Genomic DNA, 13,672 nt, shown 5'->3' with positions numbered 1-13,672 from the left:
ACTAAAATAGTGGTATAAGTACCACGAACAGAAAAGGGAAAAGGCCTAGGGCCTCTAGAATCGCTGGGCCTACAAGGAGCTAACTTCAGTTAGTGACCAGGAGGTCCACGGGTTGCGTGTGCAGAGCAAATAGTCACACGCGTGCTCCCATAGGTTTCAATGGGTGCGTAAAAAGTACAAAGTTACTGCAAAGAGGATCTTCCGGATGGACTAGGAACTTAAGATTGGAAACACAGACACTAGAGATGATTCTCTACACTTGGGCACCAGAGTGCCAGCTTTACCTCACCCACAGGAAGCGGGTGCATAGGCGTCGAAGTGCGTCGGGTTTCTTCTATCTGTTCAATGGAGCCTGTGGATAAAGATGCTGCAGGCGGCCGGTCCGGAAGAGATGCGGTGGATCCAAGAGTGGATCGGTGATGTTGAAGACCTGTAAGCAGAGGGGACAGTGTTCACAGTCACTAGCCAGTGACCAGCGTGGCACCAGGTGGGTACCAGGCGATGTCGGGTGCAAACAGGAAGAAAGGTGTAGCTTGTCTCTGCAGCCACGTGGTCCCTGAAGGTCGACGACGTCCAGGAGTCGGTTCACGAGCTGTCCCACGCAGGCTCTCGCTGTCGGCGGTGTCGGCGACTTGATCGAAGCAAACAAGCCTTGGCAAAAGCAATTTGTTGTAGGAGATGAAATAAGCTGATGGTTCTGACCAGCAAGGTCAGAGGGACTGCTCCTTTGGAGGGGAGCAAGGGCCAGTCTGGAGCAACCAGACCAGCGGTGTATTTCTTGAAGTTCGTCGCCAAGATGGCCACTAGCCAGCGGGCCAGCAACCGGTTAGGCGCGTCGAGTGGCAAAATGCAGAAGGGCCCCACGCAGATCGTGGAGATGCTGGAGGGCTCACCTTTGGTGCTGATGCTGCTCGGGTGTTGGGCTTCTCAGATCCCAAAGCACAACTTGGAGGGAGCCTCGGTTGTTGCACTTGCAGCTTGTCGTGGTCTTTTCAAGATGGCTGGCTCCACGTGTCTCGGTGCCTCCACGGGTCTCCTCTTTTCAGGGACTGTGGATCGGGTGGTGAGAGGTCTGGAGGTCCAGGTCTTGTCAGTCTCTGGGCTCGGGCTCCGGCGGGAGGCGGCGGCAAAGCAGACGTTGATTCGCTGGATGGGGCTTGCGTTAGCAAGGTGGTCACTCCCTGACCACAGGGGAGATTGGCTTCAGTCCTCTGTGCGGCAGAGCGTTGAAGTTCCCGTCTTCTTCTTAGTTTCAAGTTGATTCCAGGATGTCTGAAGTCTTAGGACACAGCTCCTACCTTTAAGCGGATTCTAGGGGCCGGACTACCTGCTAGGTCCCTCCCTAAGGGTGGGACCAGGAAGGGGGGTGGTTACACCCCCAATCCTTTGTCCAGCTCGCCCCAGGCCCGGGACTGGTGTGCCCCAGGACCAGATTGAACTGGCATATGCACCGAGGCTCCTTGTGAGCCTCAGGCATGTCTGGTTTCTTTCAAGCCCTACCTGACCAATACACAAAATCCTGTCTGGGGTGGTGCACGCACCTCCCCTGGCAGGAAACCCTTTGTCCACACCTCCCAAGCTGGAAGGACTCCCAGCAGCAGGAGGGCAGACTTGTGTCTGTGGTGGCAGCATCCATTTTGTGGAGCTGAGGCTATGTCTGATTTTACCCGGGTTTCAGGTAGTGTACATGTCGTGTCCCTCTAGAAGGGTGGAATGCTAACCCCGTCGCCAGAACTGGCGAGGGGTTAGTATTCCAATTCGTATGACACCTTACTCGACATGTATTGATAAAGCCAAACCAAAGTTAGCATTTAACCGCGAGGTTCATAATGCACTTAAGAGTATATGGTATGACGATATCTGGAAACAGTAGAAGGAAGTGGTTCCGACCACTGCAGACAGGCCCAGCTCATGCCAGAGCACCATCTCACATGGAACCAAGCACTCTGCCTTCAGGATTGTTAAGGCCTGCCATAGGAGTGACTTATAGGTTACCAGGTGTCCCATTTAAGGTTAGGTATAGGTATACTACACCTAAGTAAGAGGTGGTTACACCAACTTACCCCAGCTGAGTGATCAGCCAGTTGTGTCAAATTTGTTAGGCCAGTCCAGGGGTGGCACAATGCATGCTTCAGCCCCTGGTAGGCCTTAGATACACCAATGCCCTGGGTACCTAGTGTACACTGGTACAGGGGCTCACAGGGTGATCCACTTCCAATTGGTTATGCACCTAGGGTGCATAGTGTAAATTTAGTAGAGAGAACAGCAGGCTGGGGGTCTGATTGGCAGGCCCACAGCCTCAATATGTCAAAAACCAGTGAAGCAAAAAGCAAAAATTTGGGGTGACCATAGGATAGCAGACCCTACTCTCCTACACTCCCCTTTTAATTACCAATAACCATCGCCTCCTTTCCTTAATAGCACTACGTTTAATGCACCGTTTTGGTTATGGTCACTTCACTGGGTTCACAAAGTCACGTCAAAATTGTGGAAATGTATATAGTGTAAATACACAATTGGAAATTCTTGTATATCTGCTTTTTACTTGAAATACTGTCTATGCAAAATAAATTATACTCACTTCAGCTGAAGTGGGAACAGCTAAAACAATTGTTCTGTGGGTGTCTACAAAAACTTTGCTACAAAAGGGATAGGCCTAATAGAATTATGGTTTAATTTTTCATTTTTTTCTGTCTCTGTTTAAGTCACGCAAGATATATTATTCCTTGCAAGAAATTTTATTAATTGATTCAAATGAGTTGCCCGTGAACGTTGTTTTCTGCTTGAAATGTTGATGTTTATAGCGCACTTATCACCGAAGAGGGTATCCGGGTGCTTGCATATAGTATAGTATGAAGTAAAGAAGATTCAGAGCTGGAGGACTCCCATTTTGTCGCTAAAGATGCAGGCACAGTAGTCCTCAAAAAGTTCTCCAAAACTTCTTTATTACCTCACTTCTGTTTTGAAGAGACAAAATAATAAATAAAGACTGAAATATTTGAGGACCACTGTGTTTGCATCTTTAGGGATGAACTGGGGGCCCCTCCAGCTAAGAATCTTCACTATCTTCTGCATTTGCACCAGCAGTATCCTTAATATGATGCTGTTTAGGGAAGCAATACTGCATAGGTGGAGAGGTGTGGCGCAGCGGCCAGGGCAGCTGACTTCAGAGCACGGGGCTCACAGTTTGATCCCCGGCTCTGGCGGCAGCTCAGCTCAGCACCATGTGACTCTGGGCAATAGCTCACTTAATTTTCACGACGGCCCCCAGCGCCTTGAGACCCGTAGGGGTGAGTAGTTGGCGCTTTACAAATACCGGATATGACCATGAAGGACTGACTGTGGTGTGCGGTCATTACCCATAGCTATTTTTGTAAATTATTTAGTGTTTTGGTAAATAGCACCTCAATTTGCTTTAAAAATAGGGCTTCTTCTCTTGGCTTAAAATCACTGCAATGAAGCTATTTATCAATTAACTCTGTAGTATTGTTTACATTTATCAGAAACCAATTAGCACTCATATTCCATTACTATAACTGCAAAGCTTCGTTGTCAACACTGCTCGCCCACATAACTGTTTATTCTATTAATAACCTCATTCAGGACGAACATGGATTAGCAGATTGGGCAGGAGTGACCCTTTTGAAGCAGACCTGTACTGATTTTCATATGGGTTTATTTATTTTTATTTATTTATTTGTTGAGTTTTGTATTGCGCAATCTTAGCCCGAGGGTATCCGAGCGCTTTACAGAGTTAGCACAATAACAAATTACATGAGGTGCATGTGGCGTACATAGAAATACAAAATATGTAGTGACAATATATAAAAAGTAGAATACAGGGGAAACGGCAAATATAACGACAGCAAAACAACGCATTGCCTTTGCAACATAATAACGAATGCGTCTAAACCACGAATTACATTTACAATGCAAGTCGTTACAAAGACATGCGTTAGGTCAAGCGGCATTGGACTTTAAAGTCCAACGCTTTCCCTACTGTTTTGGTAACTGGAGTTGGAATAGTAAATTATACTATTCCAAAGTCCAGCACCCCCCTAAGGCAAGACTTTGTAATGACTTGCGTTGTAAATAGAATGCGTGGTTCAGACGCATTCGTTGTTCCGCCCGCCTTCTTAAGGAACGTGTGGAAAATCAATGCGTGGTGGTGTCATACAACCAGAATACAGTAGATAGTAGGATTTGTGGACAGTATAGTCCGGAGGTAGATATGGTAGCCCAGCAGCAATTGCATGAGGGGTAGGTAAAGAGAGATGCAAACCTACAGAATGGAATGGAGTGTGCACAGAGAAATTACTCGGGTATATTTAAGTGTCATCCGGCAACTTGCGAGCAGTTTAGGTGAGGATTAAGTAAAGAGAAAGGTCTTAAACTTGCTTCGCCAGTCTCAAAACCCAAAACACTAGTTGGGTGGCCTGTGTTACTGTTCAGCTGGAACATGCCCTATTCATTCTGGCTAGTCAATCTGTTTTTCAGAACATCTAAAATTGATTTGCATGTGGCTGGCCCTTTTTAGTCCTTTATTGCCACTGATTTGGGTTGAAACAATGGAATGCGATGTATTCATACAATTAACAGTGCTAAAAACTGAATCGGGTATTTTTAACCATCCCTTTCTTTCCTTCGGAAGAACCTTTCCAGTGAAATATTGGGTCAATAAAGCCATGCTCGATCCAACCATCATACACAGCTGTAGAAAAATCGCTGGCCTCCCAGTGACAGTTCATATCCATTAATAACTTGCTTTACTGAGCTGCAGCTTATGCCGTCCGTAACCCTGTTTTGGATAACAGTGTTCCCTCATAACTAAGTATTTTCTGCCAAGATTTTTAAGGGAGAAGAGGCAACTGGGCACACATTATCAACATTTCAAATATGACATAAAATTGTAAAACTACCTACAAGTGGTGTGTATGTACGTCCTATTGGCCATCGGCCTGATGTTTTTCAACCAGTGGCAGCTGCCACAGAATAGTACAGGTGGTGTGGGGAGGTTTGAAAAAAAATGGAACTTACCTGGCTGCCAGCCACAGCCTCTCCTCCATCCTGTTTTGTTCCTCCCGGAAGCAGGAAGCATACAGACTCCCCTAAGCCAATTAAGAATCTGCTGTTATTTGCATGAGAGCAGCTTCGTGATTGGTCTGAGCACTCTGGTTCGGTGTTCAGACGGTGAGTTGGAGCCTGTACATGTTCTCCACCCATGTTGTGCAATACAGCCAGGTGGAGAAAATGCCAAGTGCACATGACTGTTTGGCCGGCTGATGAAGGCAGGCCAAACCGTCATGCGCACTTACCTGCACCAACCACTCCTCCTCCTGCTGGCCGTGACTAAAGCCCAGCCCCGCCCCCACAAAACTGCCGGAGTACAGAAAAATAAAATGATAACACTGCATTATCATTTTACTTTTACTATTTCCACTGCTCAAAGAGCAGTGGGGCGGCGCTCCTCCGCCTTAGCGGGGGAGTGGCTGCTGTTTTTAACTTTAAATTTTGTATCATTCTTACCTCTCTCATGCCGGATTCTCCTAGCTTAAGGAAACACATTATTTTGGTTCACATATTTGCTTTTGAATCCCTCTGGATTACTTATTAGTGGCTGCATGAGCTGCATTACTGTTTTGTGTATCTTCAACACTTGTGTTCAGTGATGTTTATGTGGAGTGTGAAGCAAAATCAACAGGACATTTTTTGGAAACATGACTGTGAAGTAGAATCAATGTCTGATGTTTAACAGAAATGTGACATTTTGTATGGTAAAGAGAGGCAATGCACAACAGCAGTGTGGCATTCGCAGCAGACAAAAACTGAGGAACTGATGCATTCTGGGAATTTTAATCTTTGTTCGAGTGCATTGAACCCATTGGAAGTATGCATCTGACAACCATGATTTGTAAAATAAAGCCCATGACTGGAAACATGTGGTCCTTCTGTCAAGGACCAGCATGGCATCTGTAATATTGCATTGCATTTTGAGGGGATCCTGTCCACTGTCTACTTGATTTCCAATTTTTCACGAGTTGAAAAAACAACAGGACAATTTGAACCAGGTAAGAACAATGTTAAATAGGATTTGGACGTCAGCGATGATGATTCAATTTATTAATGAAACTACAAGAGTGGTAAGCACGAGGAAAGAGCAGAAAGGGTGAATCCGAACATCAAAGTCTTCGAAGATCTGTTTATGAAACTTCTGGAAAAGCAGGGCACTCATTAATCTCAAAATACCAGATAAGGTTGAATCAAACAAAGAACTATTTTCCCCATGCCAATGGATGGAGTGGCTTTTAAGAGTCAAAGAGGGAACGACTGCCGCTCCAAACCCAATCTATTGCAAGGTGGGCAGATTAGAAGTTTTGAGAACTGGAAGAGGATACATGGGGTGACAGAGAAAGAATGCTTCAGATACCATGAATTTAGACACTGGCTGAGGAGGTACTCAGTTAGCAGGATGGCGGTGACACAGAAGATGCCCAATGAAACTTTGATCACTACTTTTACGGGAACGCAATAGTTTGTATTGGGGTTATGAAAATTGTTCACAGGCTGGATTGGTCCTTTTGCAAAGTGCTCACATGGTCTTTGTAGAAAACTGCATCTGACGCATCGGAACACAGAACACAGTGGTGCTGGCATCTTCAGTATTTGCAATTTACTTTTCAACAGACACAAATACAAAGGAACGAAGTGACACTGACATTCACATGAAGGAAAGAGAAGGGTTTTCACAGTAGTTCAAAGGTGCTTACCTCAAACCGCAATCAGCTAAAGGTGTTTAGAGCAGTACCACCAGTAGAAGAGTGATCACCTGCTCTTGAGTAAACATATAACAGCAGACTGTGATAAGGGTAGAATTCAGCAGTCAGGGGGAACAGGGGGTTATAGACCTCTTGAGGTTTAGGTCTTAGAACCTTTAATTAAGATATAGGAAACAACATATAATATCACAGGTGCCTTCATCAAACTTCACTTGGAATCAGGTAATCGGATTAATCTATATTGTACTCAGTTTTTGGAGTGCAAAATCTGTGTCCGATACCAATGAGGTGGATTTACCTAGGTCTGACCACAAGTGTTGAAACTGCTCATTGGCGCAATATCTGAAGACAAAAAGAGCAATATTGCAGTTCTATGTACACTTATTTTCCAGTAACAATCAGTCTGCTGTCATGGACTAACCCCTCCCCCTAATTCAGAAGCGTAAACTACATCCCGGGTGTCCGATCGGGTTAGAGGTCAAAGATAACAGAAAGCCCACAAATGATTGATGGAAATGGTTGCATCAATTTAAAGCAATTGGTAAGTTACTTTGAGGAATTTGATCTTTTTTAGATTGTCCGTCCAATTGCAGGGATCAATCGTATGTAAATAGTTATGACTCCACCCCAAAAGAGAAAATCCAGACCAAACTAGAAGACAGAGTCAACAGTAACCAGGAACACAAGCAACCCCAAATAAGTTTGGGCCTTTTTGGGCCTCGTCAGTGAGGTTAGCTTGAGTTTCTATGGCAGAGAAAAATCGGGATCCACAGCTGGTGAGAGGAGAACTCTAGTAGAACCAATAGCACCCACTGGGAGTTCCTCTAGACACATTCCGGGGCATTCTATCAAGGACGGCGTTAAAATTATCGCCGGTTTAGCGGCAGAAAACTGCAGCTAAAGCGGCGATAATGGGCTTGATAATAGGCCCTGGAGAATTCCAATAGAAGCCCATGTTCACACCAGAACATGGACTTCTATGGGAATTCTCTGCGGCATATTATCAAGCCCATTATCGCCGCTTTAGCAGCAGTTTTCTGCCGTAAAAACCGGTGATAATTTTTAACGCCGTCCTTGATAATATGCCCCTCCATTCCTTTGTTTTTACTCATCTCTGCCATTACTGACACCAAACAAACAACCATTTGTAAATCTGTAAGGGGATCAAAGTTCTGCCAGTGCAATAGGGGAGTATTCTAAGCCTACGAATCTGAGGACGATCAGTTTCTGAAAAACAATATTCATGGTTGTAATTATTTTGTGGCATATAGTTTTGTCCTTAGTAACGAATCATAAGTTCAGGAGCTGGGCAACTCAGATTAAATTCTTGGTAGCAATGGCTCCTGCTGTACACTTTTAAGTGATGCAGGCCCAAATATGCTAATTTTCACATAATAATAAAGTTAAAATAAGATAAGCCCTACTTTGCATTTATTCACAAATCAGTGCTTCCCCAGTGCAACAAACTGCACACCCTTATTTCAATATACTACCATTTGTCATCAGATAATCGGCCAACCCATTACAACCCAAACATCCTACAAGATTTCTAAACATTTCGATCTCACACTTAAGGGGGCAATTATACCTGCCCTACTAACCTGCACAATAAAACACGTGAATTGGTGTGATTTTCACAGTTACGAGGTGTTCAAAAGACACAAATAGGTTGAAAAAATATCACTAAAACTTTCTCTGCTGTCACAATGGCACATTACTACATCAAAACCAAACACAGAACACTTCCTAGGTCTCAAAGATAGGGCCTCCCATTCCTCCTTCTGCACACAACATATTTGACATTAGCTGCAAAGATCTTCGTAAAAACAGTGTTGTCTTTCCCCTATATGTAATGGTTTCCCATTTCAGCTACTTTAGAATAGGGACTTCCATTCAATGTGCAGTAGCCCTTCTATGCCTAACTCAGGTCCAAGGGCCGTTGCTTTTGTAAAGACAATGGCACAGACCAAAAGATTCCCTGGTTGTGTGAGCCTACAGGCCATGGTTTTATCCTCGTTTCTGTGACTGAAAGGTCTCTCATTAAAATAACCTGAAAGAGAAAGTGAGTTATTTTGCCTGGTGGGTGAGAGAACTAGCATTGACCCTGAGCAACATTTAGTCACTTTCATAGCAGCAGCAACGATTCCCCTTGAAGTGATGAGGACAAGGGTTTTTGGGACATTTAACTTGTTGTTGGTACTCTCCTTGCCACCTCTCTCACCATGAGGTTACAATAACAATGCAATTCTCACATGGGAACCTCCTTATTGCAGCACATCTTATACATAATTGTGGGTGCCCTTTATCTTCAATTAAATTATGTTACCTTAGGGCCCACTTTAAAGTACTTCTGAGCAGTGACTTTATCTTTTATTGCAGAGATGTAACCACTTTGGTCTGTCTGGGCTTACAATGTAATGACCACTGAGCACCACAGCATGTGGGTATCAACATGCAGTGGGATTTCAATCTCAAATCAGGCCCTCCTTACCTTAAAAAAACATCAATTCCATTTAGAAAGGAGCTGGATACTACATGCTATGAAGAATGTCAACAAATTCCCAACCGAAAGAGTGAATGCTTCTGCAATTGTTCAACCCCTTTGAGAGACTGTTGCTAGCTTCAGGTTGTGGCTTTATGGTGGGGTTTTACTTAAACCCATTCATGTTAATAAGTGGGGTTTCTCCTGTGAAAGAATACATACTTGCATCTTCTGCCTGGAACAGGGGGAACGTGGGACTGGGACACAACCCTATATACATTCTCTGTATCCTTCCTTCATTCTTGGAGCCCAGGGAGAGATCATTCAACAAAGATCTGCAGGGCTATGGTTGGCGTGTGAATGATTCGGTTGCGCTACACAGAATTTTGCAAAACTGGTAATTTTCAAAGTTAGTGAACTCTTGATTGGGGAGAGGTAGGCTACTGTTGGCCAATGCAGCTACTAAATCTGCTGCCGCAAGTGAGCAGATTTTCACTAGTGGATATACCAGCTCACCAGTTACGCATTGTATATTTGTAGTATCCAACAACGGGCACGTTTGTTTAAATCCACTGAATGGCTATGGAGTCAATGACAGTTGTGGCTCGGCTGTTGTCTAGCTGTGTCTATTGGCTTCTCTAGTTGGACAGGACTCGTGCCTGGTTTTTTGCTGGGAATATATAGTTTAAATGAAAATAGACCACGTGCCACAACTAGATCCAGTAGAAGCCATTGGCAGATGGAATGTCCACTATCATCACAGATTGCTCCATTAAAGATTAAGTTTTTCTAATATGAGATTGTTTTGGTACATTAAATACAAGGGAATTACTCCCACGCCAATTAGGTGCGACAGAAAGTTCTGCTTGATATCTCCCTTGCTGGAGAGCATATGAGTGAATACCTTACTCCCTAACAGAGGTGTTCGCCTACAAGCTGCAAGAGAATCAGATACAAACTAAAATTATTTGCTGCAGCTGCATGTGTGACTTATTCATGACACAATACTGCAGCTCAGGCAGGGGGCAGTGGAAAGGTGGCTTTAACCTAGATCATTGGGTCACCTAGTAATACCACACAAAATGTTTCTTCCTTTCTCACACAACGTGTTTAAGCACACTGTACTCAATCTCTTTCCTTGTGTATAGTGCCTCAGGATGTAGATTATAAGCGGCATTTAAAAAAGCACTATGTCTAATCTTGAGTTGTGATTTCAAATAAAAAAAATCTTTCTTTAAAAACAGCCCTGAAGCCAATACCTAGCTCCCCTTCTTCAGATCATTTAAGCATCCTGGTATGATCTAGGCCCACTTAAGCCTTTTCCATAAGCATGAACTGTTTGTAAAGCACATTTTGGAAAAGTGCCATGGCAAGATAAAAAAAAAAATATATGCTTATAACTACTAGTGCTAAGAGCATTCAGAGTCGCGTCTGAAATGGCAGAATTCTTCTTTCCACAACACTTAAGACTTTGCAGGGAATCCCAGCCTCAGCCACAGCCGGTTACACTTTTGCACAGAAAAATCTTGAGGAGGTCTGATTCAACTAATTCTATTAGGAAATACAGGGCAGTGAGTGAGAGTGACTAAAGTAGGGGTACAGGTTTGGTTTTAAATAAGGTATTATTTCTTGTAAACAGTCCAATTTAAAAAAAAAAAATTAAACAATATAATTTCTGATAAATCTTACCCATCATTTAAAAAAAAAAAAAATTCTCAGGAAAGATGAGTCATTTAATTCAACCCAAAAGTGCATGCGGCACGCCGGTGTCTAACTAACGCTGGTGACACAAGAGTATCTAGAAATTCTGTTGAATAATAACTATACCCTAGCGTGAAAAATTGGTGCAGGGAAGCCAGATCGGAACCAGAAGTCCTGCTCTCTGTCTTCTCTGCCCTCCAAAACACCGGCAATAGGTAAACAATGTGTGAAGGCCAGGGCCGTTTCTAGGTGTTTTGCCACCCTAGACAAGAATTGAAAAATGCCGCCCCCTCCCTTTTTCTACCATCACTCTCTCCCCCTGTCAATTAGGCTAGAACAATGAATGCATTAGATATTCCCAAACTCATGTTTTTTGCCGCCCTCCCCCTTGTGCCGCCCTAGGCGGCCGCCTAGTCTTGCCTAATGGTAGAAACGGCCCTGGTGAAGGCAGAGATCCAGGAGGGCCTACTTTATGGCAGTAGATTCTGGAATTCACAGCCTACATGTGGATACAGTGTCTACCTCCCCTATCTTGCTCTTTACCTATATGTACCCCGCGTTCAACACTGGAAACCCAGAGGCATGAAAATGTGTTGGTTCTGGAAAATAGCTGCCACCTGAAAGGAGGAACAAACTTAAAAAAGAAAAATAAGCCCAACCCCACGCCAAAACAGACATTCACAACAAAAACACAGAGACGTAGACAGACATTGTAGAGTCCCCGTTATGACAATCAAATCAATTGTTCCACAGTCTGAAGAGAGTGGGTGCTGAGCTAGGGGACAGCCAGAAGTACTCCACCAAGCTGTACTGCATGTGCCCCATGAAGTAGCCGAAAGCCACGTCTGTGACATTGTGGCGGCCCAGCATGACCCGGGACAGGCTGACTATGGCTGCCCACAGCACAATCAGCACCCGCACATAGATGTCCAGCACCAGATGGTTCAAGATAAAGCGTGACACCATGGCAGCTCGTGTGGCATGTCCTGATGGGAATGAGTACTTGTTCACGGAGAAAGATGCAAACATGTCCATTCGGTTGTGGGTGGGCCGGCGGCGTCGGACTAGCCCTTTCACTGCTCCCACCAGGATGATATCTAGAATCAATGCTGAGTGTAAAAGAATGAGAGAGGACGAGAAAGAGAGAGAGACCATTAATCATGTTTATATAAAGGTGACAACAATTTCAATTTTTACACTTAAGAAAGAAAGTAGTGAAGGAAGCCCCACCAAGGAGAATAAAAAAAATATTCTATTTAAATGGACCATTAAAGCATTTCTATGAACTGCTTATTCAGGTAACCAACACTCACTCAAGATCAATCCCAACGTAAATGTAAGATGAACAAATATTAACCAATCAAACAGACAGTTGCTCATCTTATTTCAGGGGGCTTCGAGCATTGTCTTGAAAAAAGCGTGAACCTAATGCGAAGGTTGGATATCTAAAAATTACAAGTTTAGTCAGCTTTTACTGAACTCACCAAAACATTCATAACACCGTGGTACAAGGCATAAACTTTCAAAGTCCGAAATACTCGTAGGTCAGGTGGCATCAGCGGGTTTCGTAGCCTACTGGGAAAACTATTGTTTTCGACAATGAAAGTGCCTCATGGAATCTAAATAGAACAAGCATTTGCAATGCAATAGGTCTCGGATTTTTCATGTGTATATTGGCATGTTATTGGCTGATCGTGTACTTAGTAATAAACAATGATTTATTTTTCCATTTATTTGTACAGCAGGTGTTTTCTGTAAATTCAACATCTGTCTGCGTGTGGTTTTTACAAAATGGTAAGAAGGTAACCAGAAGCGTGATTTATTACATTTTCATAAAAATGTAACTCTTATTTTCTCATGTATCCACCTACTGCCCATGGGGGTAGGTGTTAATCAATGACACACATATCCACACTCAACTTGCGCAGTCAAAGTCTTATATAAATAATACATTTGTGAAAAAATGCAACGGAACATAGTCCTGCATTGCTTGAATACAAATACATCAATATTCACTTAGTAAAGACTAAAAACAAGTTGGTGTAGTACTAACAAAAGCATTCAATACTCAGATAGTGCAGGGCTCCCAACACCCAACAATCCAAACAATAAAGGGGTAAGTCATCACTTTCAGCAAAGCTTAACCTGCTTCTCCCAACAAATGCGGGACACATATCTGGCCCTATCAGCAGCAATGAAGTGTGCATGGGCCAAATTTGATAAGTCTTGAAAACCCTCAGCGAAAGCAGCTCAACTAATAAACCACAATGTCTACAGTTTTGCTCTATAATAGATTCAAAGAGTCTTCCTTATAAGCTACATAGATTCACAATGTTTAACTGCGGACAGAAGCAATACCGTGTGGCAATATTATAGACCGTAGTACAGGGCATACTTTCCTATATAGTTATATTATAATGTTAATGTTATGTTGAAGTACGTTTGCATCCTTCTGCGAAGTTAATACAGCATCGCTCAATATACTATCGCTCTCCTTTGGAAAGCGTTCGAGTTCCCTCAAGTGACATCCATTCCCTAATGGCCGCTACTTTGGATGCGGATCAGATTCAACCACTCCAGCAACCTTAAAGCGCATGCCCTGCTCGGCCATGGTGCGGCACGCACGCGTATCGGCAGCCGGTATTTCAACCCACCAGCCGATCATGTCTTTCCTATTGAGCACCAGCAAGAGCGGATCGCCGCACGGTTTATT

At 43.7% G+C, this 13,672-nt stretch overlaps 1 protein-coding gene and 1 long non-coding RNA gene across 4 annotated transcripts in view; one reads left to right on the top strand and one right to left on the bottom strand.

The window, feature by feature from the left end:
• Positions 1–13,672, top strand: part of LOC146833663 (uncharacterized) — a 74,705-nt gene that overhangs the window by 9,400 nt on the left and 51,633 nt on the right. The window lies entirely within an intron of this gene.
• Positions 6,104–13,672, bottom strand: part of LOC146833662 (polyisoprenoid diphosphate/phosphate phosphohydrolase PLPP6-like) — a 174,737-nt gene continuing 167,168 nt past the window's right edge. For all 3 annotated transcript variants that reach the window (XM_085601546.1, XM_085601547.1, XM_085601544.1), the window contains exon 3: positions 6,104–12,068. In XM_085601546.1, coding sequence (XP_085457672.1) covers positions 11,698–12,068 — 371 coding nt within the window. In that variant the 3' untranslated portion in view covers positions 6,104–11,697. The remainder of the gene's footprint in view (positions 12,069–13,672) is intronic.

This window comes from Triturus cristatus, chromosome 4_2 (assembly GCF_964204655.1).
Source record: "Triturus cristatus chromosome 4_2, aTriCri1.1, whole genome shotgun sequence".
NCBI classification, from domain to species: Eukaryota; Metazoa; Chordata; class Amphibia; order Caudata; family Salamandridae; genus Triturus; species Triturus cristatus.
The sequence above is the reverse complement of the archived record's forward strand: the minus strand, read 5'-3'. Positions and strand labels throughout refer to the sequence as shown.